Source organism: Crocodylus porosus, unplaced genomic scaffold, assembly GCF_001723895.1.
Source record: "Crocodylus porosus isolate Cpor-Errol unplaced genomic scaffold, CroPor_comp1, whole genome shotgun sequence".
Classification (NCBI taxonomy): domain Eukaryota; kingdom Metazoa; phylum Chordata; order Crocodylia; family Crocodylidae; genus Crocodylus; species Crocodylus porosus.
In genome coordinates, this window is record NW_017728938.1 from 5,955,106 (window position 1) to 5,970,608 (window position 15,503).

The 15,503-nt window shown below is 51.5% G+C and overlaps 1 protein-coding gene across 2 annotated transcripts in view; it reads right to left on the reverse strand.

Annotated features, from left to right (window-relative positions):
- The window catches only part of MST1R (macrophage stimulating 1 receptor), a 47,529-nt gene that overhangs the window by 8,329 nt on the left and 23,697 nt on the right, over positions 1-15,503 (reverse strand). For both annotated transcript variants that reach the window (XM_019547524.1, XM_019547523.1), the window contains exons 3-12: positions 9,689-9,856; positions 8,961-9,086; positions 8,380-8,550; positions 5,290-5,468; positions 3,782-3,959; positions 3,294-3,439; positions 2,664-2,825; positions 2,009-2,102; positions 1,109-1,336; positions 494-640 (exon numbers count right to left, since the gene is read on the reverse strand). In XM_019547524.1, coding sequence (XP_019403069.1) covers positions 494-640; positions 1,109-1,336; positions 2,009-2,102; positions 2,664-2,825; positions 3,294-3,439; positions 3,782-3,959; positions 5,290-5,468; positions 8,380-8,550; positions 8,961-9,086; positions 9,689-9,856 — 1,599 coding nt within the window. The remainder of the gene's footprint in view (positions 1-493; positions 641-1,108; positions 1,337-2,008; positions 2,103-2,663; positions 2,826-3,293; positions 3,440-3,781; positions 3,960-5,289; positions 5,469-8,379; positions 8,551-8,960; positions 9,087-9,688; positions 9,857-15,503) is intronic.

The window sequence follows — 15,503 nt, forward strand, 5'->3', positions numbered from 1 at the left end:
TGGCAGAGAGCCAGGGCAGATTGGGAAAGCAAAGTCAGGGCTGTTCAACTTCTGAATGGCTGAGGGGCATGCACTGTGTGGCTGCAGACCCTTGAGCCACATGTGATGTGAGTCCCCTGACACAGATGGGCACATGGTGGGTACCTGCTCCCTTGGTACACGGGCTGCATGGACCAGGAGGCAGGAAGCAGAAGCTAGAGGAGGGAGGGGAAACTGGAGATGCTGGCAGCAGCAGCAGGAGGGGTTGGAGGAGCAGCAACTGGGCAAGTCAACCCCTCGTGGGCTGCATGAGGCCCATGGGCCACTGGATATGAGTTGGACATCCCTGTGCTAGGCCATGCAGGACTGCTACAGTCCTAACATGCCAAGGTCTCAGAGTCGTGAAGGAGCAGAAGGACTGAAGCCAGTGCCAGCAAGAAAGTGCCTGTGCCAGAGCAGACAGCTAAGACAGGGTGGCCAGACTTGATCCCACTCCCCTTTCCCCACTCTCTACCTTCACAGGAGCCCCATCCATGGGGATACTCATATCCTTGGGGATCCTGCAGGTCACTTCATTCTTCAGCACGTTAGTGTTGCAGTCCCTTCCCGCCACCATCATGGTGATGCTCATGCACTCTGCCAGCATGTCCAGCCCTATATGCTGCGCAGACAGATTTGGGTTAGGGGGCACAGAGGAGTGGCACCCCAGTTCCTAATCAAGGCCTCCTTGCTCCCAGCCTGAGCACCCTAGCTTCTCCTCAGGGCCTCCCTCCACTTAGCCCAAACTCAGCAGCCCAGCCCCTCCCCTTCCTGCCCCACCTCTGGTGCTTTCACCCTGACTAGTGCAGGGGTGGGCAAAAAGTGGTCAATGGGCTGGATGTGGCCTGCCAGGCCATTCTATCCAGCCCGCAGGGCCCCTAAAAAATGTAGAAAATTAATATTTATTTGCCCCTTGCTGCCTGTCATGCGGCCCTCAATGGCTTGCCAAAACTCAGTAAGCGGCCCTCCGCCCAAAATAATTGCCCGCCCCTGGACTAGTGCCTCTACCCTTCAGGGTCCAGACCCTCAGTTCTGCAGCAGCCACCACCCCATGCTCTGGACCCTGCAATTTCCTGGCCACATGCCATACATGTATCTCAATTTCATCATCGCCTGGTTTCAGCCGGTTTGTCCTGTCGTCATGCTCAAAGGGGAGGATCTTAGGTGCAGGGTAGTAGCGGAGGCGGAAGACCCTGTGTCCAAGGGTGCCATCCAGCAGCACGGTCAGGTTGCCCTGGACACTCTCCCCCTTGTTCTCAAAGGTGTAGGTTGGGCTCTGGCACACCAGGGTCTTGGCAGAGTGTGATCCCTGGCATAGCTGCAGGCAATAGAGTATGGGGATGAGGGCTTGTGGGCACCCCAAGCCCAGAACACAGAGTATAGCCAGAGGAAGGGGCCCCTCGATGCTGATCAAACATACTGACCACAGAAGAACTGCTGGCCTTCTGAGGCACCAGAACATCAGAAACAGGCCAAGGACTCCTGCACAGCTTTCAGCTGTCTATGTACTCTAGACCCAGCCCTGGGCTCTGGTGATCTTGAGTCTGTCTCTGCAGGGAGCTGGGTACAGATGCACCATGTTAATGTGCCAGGCTTGTACAGCTGAGGGGACTAGTGGAATGAGTTTGAGTTCTCATCCAAGTTCCTAGTAAACATGGGTCCATAACTCAGCAGGATCTGGGCAAAGCTTACTGGAGTGTGGCACCAGGGCCTGTGGGTCAGGAGTGAGGGACTCCAGCTGAGCTGGGTTGGGAGGGGGGAGCCCACACCTGAGACAACAAGGGCAGCTAAGCAGGGTGATGCTCTGGCAGCATTAGGTGAAGGTGCAGTGGATTCTCACCCATCCCTACCCACCTGGGGCCATTCTCTTCCCTGCCAGCTCAGCATGATTCCCCACCCCAGCAAATGACTAGCTAATTCTCCCTGGGATCCATTGGTACCAATTTATGACACATGTCTTGGGCCAAGAGGAGCCACCCCAGGTACTTACTCTGGCCTGTGTTTTAATGCTGCTACTATCAAACTGGATCTTGGCGTAATACACAGAATCCAGGTGGGTGCCAGTGATGGTGAGGTTGGAACCCCTGCAAAAGGGCAGAAGTCACTGTCACAAGACCTGGGCAAATATCTCCCAGACACAAAAAGCACTCAGCCTGGGCTCCAGTTGAGAGGGCCTCCATGCCAAAGCAGCCTGGCAGGGCTGGGCTGACACTCAAGGAAGCAAGGGCAGGACCTGCATACAGGGGAATTATGGATCCTGCCCAAACCCCTGTGGACAAATTCCTTGTGGTGAGGGCTGGAGTCCAGTAGGTGGGTACTGCCACTGGAAGCAAGGACTACAGTGACCCCAGGTCTTACAGCAGCGGTTCCCAACCTCACAACGGACAAGCTGTGCTGCGTGCTGGGAGCTCCCCCGCCCCAACCCCCAGGCCACTGCACTCTGCTCCCAGCAGCAGGTCACAACAAAAAAAGGCTGGGAACCACTGTCTTATAGGGTGACACCAAGAGATTCTCCTACCCTGGCTTTAACATGATGAAATGAGCTGGCTTGCTGGACACAGGGCAGTGGCAGCTCTGTGGTTCCTGCCAAGCCTGGCTGGTGTTAGAGGGGCAGCACAGTACGGTCTGCACCTGGGTACACTCACTCATAGCTGCAGTTTGGGGAGATGCTGTGGATGATGGGGTCCGGGCGGTACATGAAGGGCTGCAGGACAGGGAACAGTGCCTCGTCTATCCATAGGGCCACAGAGGCTGTACCCAGGATCCTGCTGGCAGGGGTGGTGCAGAAGATCATCCCATCTCCTTGGCTGGGGACAGAGAACAGCAAGACCTGAACAGACACTGAGCTGTACAGCAGCCCAGCAGAGCCAGCCCTTCCCTCAAGGCCAGGACCCCTGAAGCTCTTGAGTCTGGCAACATGCAAAGCTCTGCAGCAGAAGCTGGGAACAGAACCCTGGAGTAGGTGCAGTGCAGTTGGCAGCAAGACACATTTCATCACCTGCCTGCTCTAAACATATCATAGCTTGTGTTGCAGTGACCCTCTGATTAGGAAGGAGGTGGTGGGGGCTCATAAACCCCCATACTGTCAAGAGACTTGGGTGGAGCCAGTGATTTGTGTAAGATGGATGCTAGCCTGCTAGAGTGACTCAACAGCCTCCATCCATGGTACGTCCAGGCCATCAGACCTGATGGGGTCCACTCCCTGTTGGAATCAACACAAATCCAACCCCTGGGCTAGAGGAAAATGGTCCCAACACCGGAGACAACACTTGTACCTGTCCTCCCTCAGCACAGGGCATTCCACACCACTGACTGTCACCCTCCGGCTGCTTCCCACGGTGAGATTCCTGCCCTGGATAGAGACCTGGGTGCCGCCAGCCACTGGGCCGAATGTGGGGTGGATGGAAATGACATTGGGCTCCTGTGGACAAGAGGATAAGGCAGTGCTTGCCTATTGGATGAGGGCAAAGCACCCCAGTGGAACATCACAGGATCCTCACCCACCAGCCTCTCTGGGGCCCCTGCTCCCAGAAGCCAGGCAGAAGACATCACCTGTCAAGCCCAGCTGACCACTCCCAAGGTCACCTAGGGTGGGGCATGCAGAGAATGGATGCATCTACAGAACAAAAGCCACAGCCCCCCCCTGTAGAAGAGAGGGTGTGGACTTGGGGGGGACAACTGGGGAGGATGGAGGGATTTTCCTTGGGATTGAGCCTGGGTGGCAGGAATGGGTAGGCAGAGTACAGAGCAGCTCAGGACGTACCACAAAAAAAAAGCCCCCAAGGGTCGAGGAGCCACTGACGTAGAAGGGACGCAGCCTCATTGACTCCAGGATGGTAAGTGTTACCTCAACAGACACTGCCTGCTGTTGAGGCTCTGATGGCTCCAGCGTGCAGACCAAGACATCTGTGAAGTCCTGCCAGAGGGGCAACAAGCGGGGCCTGCAAGGCAGCAAGGTGGTGCCAAGCTGTGCAGACTCTGCAGCAAGCTGTGGTTGGGGACAGATTCCCCTGGCCTTACCCAAGTGGTAAGAGGGAGGCAGAATGGGACATACACCTGACTGCTCCACTCTGCTGACACCCCACCAAAGCCTCCTTCCTCCCCCCTTACCTTTCTTTCCCAAGGGGCCACAAACTTCCCCTTGTAACTGTCCCTGCCCTTCTCTGAGGGGTCACATGAGACAAATACCAACACCTAATTCCAGCTTCCTGTGGAGTCAGTCACAGGAGCAATCAGACCTCCCCTCCCTGCCAGCCCTGCAAGGAAGCAGCAAGATCTCTTGGAGATGCTGGGAGACCCCCATGAAGAACAAAGTTCAGCATGTCAGAGTGTATGACCCCTCACTAGAAAAAACAGTCCCAGATGCAACAGGATGGCCTGGCTCTGCACTGAGCAATGCTAAAAAAGATGGAAGGTCGATAATCTGGAAGAAGAAAGGCACAATTTAAGCAAGACCAGGGTATACTTCCCCCCACAGCTCTGCTGGTGCTGCTCAGTCCTAGTCTACAGCCCCCTGCTAACCCAACCCTGGAATCCACATACACAGTATTGCTGGTGTTTTTCTAAGTTGATTCACATCCCCCACCATGCCAGCCATGGGCTCCCCCTCGAACTCTGCCAGTTCCCATCCATCTTAGTCAGCATTCACTGATACTGTTAATCATGCCCAGCACTTGTGTGGTACAGACAGAGGGACAACAGCTCAGGAGCCCATGTCATAAGAGGTAAAAAATTTGAGGCTGCTTTGTTCTTTGGCTGAGGAAGATGACTGACTCCCACCCCTGTACTAGGGAATGAACTTGGCACAAGTTGTGGTATCTAGGAAACCTGCCAGCCTCTGTGGCCAGCACCCAGAACAACATACCCACCTTGCAACATGACAGCAGGGCAGAGGCTGTTACAATGCAGTGTGCTGCTAGTGACCTCATATGAGTACATGAAGTACCACCAAGGCCACAGCATGCCAGGTACAGAGCAGGGGCCAGGGGTCACTTCTCAGCAAGGGGCCTTTTTGGGTCTGGCTGGGAGTTGGAAAGCCACAGCCAGTGCTGGGCTAAGTACAGGAGCTTCCTCCCCACCAACCAAATGGGGTCTTGCCCCTGCCCCCCCATCTTTGCCTTCAACTGAACTCCGCTTCCCTCCCAACTCTCAAATGGCAGCTGGCCATGGCAGAAGCCATCTGCAAGGTTTAGACAGAGTAGCCTCTCAACCAGTGGGAAAGATTAAAGGTAACAACCTTAGCAGACACTCCAGGTCCTGCACACTCCTCACCTGTTGTTCAGGCTTTCCTCAGGCAGCACAGTGCAGTTCCTGTGTCCCACTGTCACCTGATAGGTGCTGTCAGTGATGGGGGAGCCCACAGAGGCGGTGAAGAGTGAAGGCGACTGGAAGCCCAATCCACAAAGCGTCACCTTGGTCTTGCCTTGAAATGGGGCACTTCGGGGGTAGAACTGAGTTGAGGGAGAGAGCATGAAAATGTCACCTTCCCAGCACTACCGTAGGGTTGTTGTCCCATACACATTTCCCCATGCCTTTTAGGCACACTAACTGGCCTACAGGCTGTTATTCTTTGCTCTGCTATTGCACATCTCTGTCCTGATAGATTCAGGCTGCTAAACATTTTGAAGGAGGGAGGCCTGAAAGCCTAGATTTAGACAAAACCACTGCCTTCAGCATCCAGAGACAAGTGTGGCTCCAAAGTGGAGTTGCAAGCCCACGAATGGAGCTAGAATTTTTGCTGCTATGAGGCAAACAACTAGAGGTCTGGAAAAGTTCTCTCATGAAGACATTAAAAGATTTGAGACTATTACCATATCATGGGGAAGGTCTAGAAAGGAGAGAGTGGGGCACTGGTTCACCCTGCCTCCACACACGCAAACAAGGGAAAACTCCTACTTGTGGGCTGAAGCCAAACACTCGCCTTGATTGTGACCAGGCTGAGGCCCACCATAGGAAGGCAGCGCATCTATCTGCCAGGAGCATTCATATATTTCTGAGCCATTTGTCAGAGACAGGGTCCCAGGATCGTGGAGCTCACCTCTGACTGCCCCTGCCCCTGCCAATGCCCACATGCCCACAGCATGGCTGCCACAAACCAGATCAGGCCCTGGAATCCCCTCTCAGCCAAACACTAGGGCTGTGCAAAACGGCAACATTTTGTTTCAGTTTCAGCTTCACTGTTTCAAAGGGACAGTGTTTCGTTTCACTGTTTTGAAACACTGTTCCATTTTGTTTTGCTGAAACTTTTACTGTTTTGATGCATTTCACCCATAGGCTATAACGGGGAATACAAAAATGCCTATAACGCTGTCATTTATAGCCTGATTCGGATGCAAGCAGCAGGGAGGTAACCCCTTCTGAGGCCATGAAGCCTGTTAAGTTTCAAGGAGATAGGTGCAGGGGTTTCTGGGAAACAGCACCTCAAACTGTTCAGAGCAAAACTCGTGACGTGTGAACGTGAAGGCACAGGGGAATGAAAACAACTGGCATGGTAGCCCCTGCTGAAGTCATGAAGCCTTCCAGCTTCCAAGGAGATAGGTGCAGGGGTGTCTGGGAAACTGCACTTTGTCACGGGGTAGGGTCCCTAGAAATGGCCGTGAGACCCCTAGGGCCCTGTGACCATGCCAGCTCTGCCCTGCAGGTGCCTTCTCTTCTCACTTGCCACCACGTCTTGTTGGAAAAGGTAACAGATAGGGAAGCTGGCCTCAAGCTTCAGCTCAGTCATGGTCCTAATGGACCCTACCAAACCCTGTAGGTTCTTGGACCCCTTGCTGGGACCCACTCTAAGTAGGTGCATCAAGGTGCACAGCAACAGGAAGAGCAGACTCAGTGGAGCCACTTATCTCCACAATCTCTATCTTAACCTCCTCCGAAGTGCCTTCTGGGGAAGGAAATCTGTCTCTATGGGAAACTTGAAGGGTGTGGAGAACAAACTCAGCTGATTCCCCTTCCTTCCCCAGAATTTCCCTTGCTAGGGCACTGAGATCCAGAGCCAGCTCTTCCTCTGGCACTGGAAGGCTCAGGCTGGGAGTTGAAATTGGGGTGGAAGAGACTGCAATGCTGGTGGTGCTCAAGGTTGTTGTTATTACGGTAGGCTGTTATTATGGCAGGTGCAGACACTGCTCCCATCTCCTTGGTGCCACTAGCAGAAGTGGCATGGCAGCTAGTTGTTGGAAAGAGGCTGCATCTAAGCTTTTTGGGGGGACACAACGGATGACTTAGAGCTCTCCCTCTGTCCTCTCTTCCACCCTGACCAGAAGAGTGGCCACCTGCCTTTCCAGCATGCTTCATGTTCAGTGTGCTGGAAAATCTGTGCATGTTTCTATAATGTTTTATTATGTACTTATGTAATATATAAATATATGTTCTGTAATATATGTTATGCTTTCCTGCACAGTCAATGCAGACTGTCAGGGAAAACACAGATTTATTTTACATGGAGAAAGAGTTACAGAGAATAACAAAAACAAAAAATGGATTTTGGGGGAGGAATAAATTGAAAGGAATGGATTAGCAAAGGGTATTAGGGTATTTCAGAAAGGATTGGATCCCACTTGCTAGGAACAGGCTAGCAAGTATGAAGGGACAGCCTTCCTGATGCTCCTGGAGGACACAGCTCAGTAAGCTGACAAAGGTGCAGTTGACAAAGCTCATTTCAAACAATGCTTTTATGCTTCTTCTCCATCCCTCCCCCAGAGCACCGGGATTGGAAGGGTCCTCAGGGAAGGATCATACTCACTGGCCAGCTACACGTGTCAATATTAGAGCAGTCCTTTCCCCCTCTTCCCCCTCCCCTTAGTTTGTATTATCCTGCAAGCCCAGCTTTGAAACTTGAAATGCTTCGAAATTTTCAAAAACTTTTCGAGTGCCCTTGTTTCATTTTGAAGCTGTTTCAAAGCCTTTCATTTCGGCATTTTGTGCTCGAAATGTGTCAAAACACCTTTGAAATGAAACACCACTGAAATTTTGCACAGCCCTACTGAACACCTTCCACAGCTAAAGAGCGGCAAAGGGGAGGAAGCACCTGCTCAGCAAGATGCTTCTGCACAGGGGCAAAGAGACACTAATGTGGCTGAGAAACCATGGTGCAAATAAGTCCACAAAGAGGTATGGCTGTGCCTGTGCAGCTTACTGTGCTCCCACTCAGAGAAAGTCACGGAAGAGCTCAGGCTTTCTGCTTGGAAGGAGAGCCATCTCTGCCTCACCTTCCAAGCACATGGGGAATCAAAACACTTGTTAGGCAAGGAAAGCTAGACTAGAAACCAATTGTCCCAGGAGGCTGAGAGGGGGCTGTGAAATAGGGCAGGGCATCAGGTATGTTTGCTGGGGTGCAGAGGGCATGAGAAGACCCTTGAGACCTACATCTGTGAGGACAGGGGAGCAGCTCTCCTGGCTCCAAGCTGCTGTGCAGTCCTCCCGCCGTGTGCATGAGCTTCCACACCAGCCGCAGCGCATGAACCGTTCTGCCTGCAGGCACCGCTGGCAAGTCAGGAAGTGCTGGCAGCCTGGGCCAGTAATGTTCACACGTGACACCTTGGGATACAGAAAGAAAAAAGTGTTAGCACAGGGCACAGAGGGGCTGGTGCAGAACTTGCAGGCAGCCCCGGGTACTCTCCACACACTGCCCTCCCACCCCTGGAAGAGCTTGGCCAGGAAAAGACACAGGAATAACACCAGTCTTGACAGCCACAAAAAGGCCAGAAAAAAACTAAATGAGTTCCAGAAGGCACTGATGCTGCTGGCATTGGCCCCTTCCTGCCCTGCTACCCTGGAGCCTGTGGTGAGAAGTCAAGTCACAGGCAGAGGCAGCTGTAGGTTCTGGGCTCTTTAGGATTCAAGGATTTTTTGGCCAATAACAGAATGTTTTAGATGCCTATGAGAGTGGAGTCCCCCTAGAGAGCACCCAGCTGAGCAAGGCCAAGGTTAAAGCAACTCATCCTCACCTTGTTGCCTGTGACGAAGAAAAGGGAGTTCCCCAGCAAGCCAGCTTCACGAAGAACTGGCAATGGTGCCCCCAGGGAGAAGTTGGTCAAGATGACAGGGTAAGAGCTGGATCTCTGAAGCACCACCTGGGGGAAGTGATTGCAGCAGTCAGGGCTGAGGAGAGCATGCCCTAGACTAACACTGTGGAGTTGGTGAACAGCTGATCCTGCCCCACTGTAGGCCTAAGTTTCACCAGCAGGGACAAGCTACCTTTGCCAAGTCTGCAGCCAGACCAAGTGACACTGAAAGGGACTCATGACTCTTCCTGCCTAGCACTGTGATCTAACCTCCTCCCTGCAGGATGCTATGAATCCAGGAGCAGAGTATGATACTTAGTGCCTTGAGCTCCTTCAAGCAAAGGAACAATCTAGGTCCTGAGGGCTGGCAGGGGGTGGAGGTATTTGCACATCCCCTGCCAACTCATTTCCCACTTTGACCTGGTGTCCAGTCACCTTAACAAGCACATCATACCCACCAGACAAATCAAAGCTCCCAAGGTCCTGTTCAGGTTTACCTGGTTAGTGCTTGGCACTAACTCCAGGTACCAGTTTTGTCTCATGGGTTGAATGTCACCCTGTGACAGTCCTGCTGATGTTGGCATCGGTCCTCAGTACAAGGAACTGGCCCCTTTGCCTGAAGTAGTCTGGACGCAGCTCTGGCCACGGAGCTCAGAGGCTGTGGAGCTCACCTGCATGATGCGCCCCTCTGATGTGCCCAGGTGGGCCACGGTCACATCCCCAATGGTGGTCACGAAGATGGATGTCAGAAGGACTCCAGCCATGTGCCCATTGAAGAGGTCTACCTTGTAGAGGGCTGCAGCAATCTGGGTGGGCTTGTTCCAGCAGCTGGAGTCCACCTGCGAGCAATCAGATCAGAAACTAGCTCAAGTCACTGGGGAGGACACAAGGCATGCCCCTGGCACCCCACTAAGGAACTCATCTGGCTGCCTAGCAAAAGACTATAGCTATGCCCCACGGCCACCAGGAGCAACTATCACCCCCGCCCTGCAAACTTTCACAATCTGTCTCCCCTCCAGTTCCCTCTGCAGGTTCTACAGGACAGGAGCAGCTAGTGACAGGAACCCAGTCCTGGCCCCCAGCACTCCCAGCTACTCTAGTTAGCCTCACACAGTCACTACCTGCTACTCAGCACACCTTCCTTTCGCACCCAAACTAACCCTCTAGCAACCCCAACTCCCTACACCATCCTCTACCCCATACATCCTTTATGCACCACTCCAGTCCTTCAGCCACCACAGCCTTATACTCCTGATACACCTGACACCACACACGAAACACTCACCAACCCAGTACAACTCCAGCTACTGAAAATCAACCCTAGACTCCACAATACATACAACAGCTTTCTCAAACACCCCAGGGATCCACCAAGCTCCTGTTGCCCACCAACTGGACAAGCTCTTCATCACCCTTCAACTCCACACATCCCATCTTCCACCTAGAAGCATGTGTTCAGAAGCTAATGTCCTCCTTCCTCCTGCATCTCCCTCAGCTGGTATAGGTAAAAATCTGTATTGTGCTGTTGCAGGAAGCTAGATGGGCAGATAGACAAGTGCTTATTCGTGTACTTTGGGTGTAATCAATAATGGGTTGGGTTACAGACCTGTCTCTTACCTCTTTATCTGACTTGGGTGCTAGCAGTACCTTGCCTGCTTAGAGGGAATGGAGGATCATTGGGAAATGTAACTGTACCTTCATTTGGTGTACAAAAAGGATAATCATTAAGGAGCTTGTAACCGTCCCTTAATATGCATCTAAACTTGCAAAAAAGTCCTGATTGGAGACTGGCTCTCTAAAGACCAAACAGTACTGGGGTTTTGGCAACATACCTGCGGGATCCTGGGCTAGGCAAGGGTAGAGGTTTCTGATTCCCTCCCCACCCCCAAAAATAAGTTGCAAACTGTCCAAGTCCCCTTGTGGGGACTGCCAAGCAGGAGGGAGCGATGAGTGCAGGGATTGACTCCTGGCACAGACAGGCTTTCTAAGCCACAGATAGGAGACACTGGAAAGAATCTTTACTGGCAGCAGACGCAGTGTGGGGTGTTGCTTCAGAGTCCCTGGCTGCTGGATCAGCACCAGGTGCCCTGGCATGTTAGACAGTTCCTGTGCTTGGACGGTGGTGCCACAGTCATGGAATTACCAGCTCTGGTAGTGTCAGGGGGCAGAGGTGAGAATGTGTGGCAGTGCATGGCAGAGGGAGGTAGCAGCAGAAGTTTTCCCACTGTCTTGAGCCAGCAGGACCCCATTCAGGTGGCCAGAGGAGCAGCTCACCAAACTAGGCTCTGGATCCCCTGCATACTGGATGAACAGCTCAGCAGGGTGTGGGAGTACCCCAACCAAGGAAGGGCTGTGATGGAGCAGACAGTGTGCCAGCAAGAGAAAGGACTGTGGGAGAGAATGGAAGAGAACAACTTGCAAACTGAAAGACATCAGGAGATGAAGGAACACAGGGCCAGGGGCCTGTGTGAAAGCATCAGGGGAGAGGCCAGTTCCCCCATCTATAGCAACAGAGCAGCTCCCATACAGCACATAGCCTCAGCCCCAAGAAGCTTTCAGCTCACAATGGCAAGAGTTCTCAGTGGGAAAACTGAGGAAGGGCAGGGACTATGCCCTGATTAAAACCAAGGAATTAGCTGGTGGCAGAGCTGGGACTAAAACCCAAGTGTCCTTACCACCAGTCACATACACTAATCATAACTTCACCCTGTCTCCTTTACATGCTTCCTGCTGAGTCCAGAGCCCACAGCTGCAGAGATGTAAAACTAATGTTATACAAGGCTTTGATGATCCCTGCTGATTTCCTGCCCCTGGGGCAGGGGACTGGACTCAATGATCCTCCAGGATCCCTTCCAGCCCGAATGTCTATGAAATTTATGAACATGTGACATGCTGTACATGGGATTGTTATGGTGCAGGTCTCCAGAAGGCAGTGCAGACCTTGACGTATGCTGCATGCAAAATTCAACACTGCATGGCAGTCAGGGACTCCCAAAGAAAGGCATGCAGAGAGAGAAGGGGAAACAGTCTCCAAACTCTACTCTTGCCTAGCCCACACCTTGGGGATTAAGTAGAAGTAGCTCATGGCACAATATGCCTTGAAGAGATTGCACCAATTCACCAGCAGTGCATATTTATCCCAAACTTAATTTCACATCAAAACTTCCATTTAAGAAATGTGTTGCATTCTCCAAAAATAAATGATACCAAATAATACTGTACAATGACAGACTGCTGATGGATTGCTCCCCCACACTGGAATTGCTTTATCTGCTTTCCTACCTCACATTCCTTTTTAGTAGCCTTAACCTTCAGCCACATGAAAACCATACAGTTGTATGAATAAAATAATTGGAAAGGTAAGATTTGCCTTTGTAGACTTAAAAAAAAAAAAAAGAGCCACTGAGGTATCAGTCTTTCAGCAGCAGAAAGTAAATGATCTTTGACAGCGGAAATACATCATCCTGTCAAGAAATCCTTTCTTCCAAAACTGTAACTTTCTCAAGGACATAAATCTCAACTGACTGACACCTCCCAAATCTATAAGAGAGCCAGTTCAGTCCAGTCCCCAAAGTTGCAGTGCATCAAAGAAATTTAAATAAAACCAAAGAACATTTATTAGAATGTTAGAAAAAGCCATCTAGAAATATAGGGTATAACCTGAAGGGAAATTTAGAAAACACAGAAAATCCAAGACCTGCTGTTAGTCTGCAGGATACCCTCTTCCTCCCCTCTAGTCTCCCCAGAGACAATATAGGTAAGAATCTATGTTGCACCATCATGGATAGCCGGGCAGACTTTACGGTGTTTAGGAGTGTAAGTAATAAGAGGTGCTTCTGCTGGCCTGTCTCTTGCCTCTTTTATCAGTAGTCAACCTACCAATTCACCTGTGATCCAGGTAAAAGCACCAAGCCTGGAAGAGCTGGGGTGAGACTGCCCCAGTAGCCTCCCCACAGGCTGCTCTGGATCTCTCCGTCTCCACTGCGTTTGAGAGCAACAGTGGAGGCAGCCTTACCTCCCCATTTCTGAGTATGGTGCATGCTAATGGAAGCAGGTTGGCAAGGCATACCTCAGGGCAGGTGATCACAGGGGTGCCCAGGATGTGGTGTGGGCACTCCCTTCGACTCTCAGCAGGTCTGAGGATGCAAGCGGAGTTGACAAGAGGAGCCACCAGATTGTGCTTTAAGCCTTGTACCTCTAACATGACACACAGGGATGGGCCAGTAGGAAGCAAAGGCACTTTTGGCCTTCATTCTAAAAAAAAAAAAAAATCAGCCAATGGGTGCTTCTAATGACAAGGACGTAACATGTGCACCAGGGCATTTTGTTGGCTGATCAAGTTACCACTTGCTGTTCCCCCTTGTAGTGGAGTCTGGGCATGCTTCCCCCCAGCACATGCAAGGGGCCATTTGCTCCTGGGTTCTCTACACACCACTTCCCCAAGCAGCAGGAGCAGGCAACCCAGCACAGTCAGAGCCAGCTGCTGCGGAAGGGGAGGAGCCAGTGACTGTAAACAGGCCCGCCTGGATAGCATGAGTTCAAGCCAGTGCTCTTGTGAAACAGGCCAGTCCAGTCATCTGGAAAGAGTTTCAAGTTGAAACCACACAGTGCAGTAACTGATTTTTCTGCTCCTGGAAGCAAGGCAGGGAAATAACTGACTTCATGATGACTGCAGGGGCTGAGAATGATCTATTCTTAGGAGTGCAAAAAGGAAAGACAGATGAAGTTGGACTGAGAAAGTCCACAGCAGCCTGCTGGTAGGGGAGGTTTTCTTCCTGCCTGCTCCCAGCAAACTAGAGATGCAGTCTTGAAGGATTTCCACTCCCTCCATCAGAGAGAGCTTTCAGGTTTTGAAACGAGGGAAGGAGAGTATTCCTTATGCCATTGTCTTCAACATCTGGGTCCGGACACCCAGCCTCAGATCCATTCCAAATCACCCCTCTCCTCTGCCAGGAAACCTGGGCAGGAACTGAACCATCAGTCCATACAGAAGGGGACAGTCCATGAAAATAGAGCTGTGCCTTCCACCACAGCCTCACAATCCTGCTCTGCTTCTCTCCCCCCACCCCAAGACCAGCTGACCCTAAATAGAAACAGAGCAAGATTTCTGCTCTCAGCAAGAAGTTAAATGTTTCCTCTACATCCTAATTACCATGGACATTTCACAGCCCTGCCCTGGGCCAAGAGGTGTTGAAAGTCAGTCACACTATGTGCAGTGTCAGGGTCTGGTGACGGGCAAGGTTTCCTCTGCACGTCTGAAAATAGTTATGCTCTGTGCCCTGCTACAGGAAGAGAGAGTGGTTGTCAGAGTTGCACTTGGGTGAGCCAGGAGTCCACTGCAGAGGGTGTGAACAGAGGATGGGGCGGTTATTGCACAAAGGCACTCATGTCACTGGAGCTCACATGGCTGGCTCTGGCTTCATCTTCTCAGGGCACCATGTGCAATTCGCCTTTACGTGTAGAACTGTGTTAAAGTTCAGTGAGATGACTTCCTATTCCACACTGGTGGGGGTGGTGAGAGGGGAAGGGAGGGCACAAACTGGAGGATCTTATGCAGAAGGCAAAGAGGACAAATTCCTGCTCTCAGTGATGATGCCTGGCCTGACCGGAAACACGTAGGACAAGTAACATCCTACTTCAGCCATGGATTACAGCATGCTCACCTGTTCTGTGGAGATGGCTCCTGAGTAGTTTGACCAGCACCAAAATCTGGGAAGGGATGAAGCATGCCAAGTCAGGATGTAGTCTCCAGAGTTGAAAAATCAAACTAGTCTCTATTTGGGTCAATTTTAGGGAGGGAGTGTTGGCAAAAGTCCATCTCCCACACAGAGACCACTTCCTGCAGATTTTAAAACCCCACTTTGACAACACTGGGGATACTAAAGCTTTTCAAAGAAAACATCATTACAATGTTATTTAACGTGAGAGAAACAATGTGTTTTCCCTGCGCCTCATTCTCAGAAACACATGAATCACATATTTTCCAAATAGGTACTGCATAGTACAGCAACCAGGCAGAGCACACTTCAGCCCAAACATCTGAAGTCTGGTAAAGATGTAAACAATGGGAATCACAAAATCATAGAAAAATCAGGTTTGGAAGGAACCTCAGGAGGTCATCTAGTCCAACCAACTGCTCAAAACAGGACCAGCCCCAACTAGATCATCTTAGCCAAAGTTTGGTCTAGCTGGGTCTTAAAAACTTCCGAAGATGGAGATTTCACAACCTCTCCAGGTAACCTGCTCCAATGCTTTGCTACATTTCTTATAGTTTCATAGTTGGTAGGCTCAGAAGAGACCTGAGCAGATCATCAAGTCCAATCCCCTGTCATGGCAGAAAAGAGTACTGGGGTCAAACGACCACAGCAAGGTGTTCATCCAGCCTCCTCTTAAAGACCCCCAGGGTAGGAGCCTGCACCACTTCTCTTGGAAGTTGGTTCCAGACCCTAGCCGCCCTGACTGTGAAGTAGTGTCTCCTGATATCCA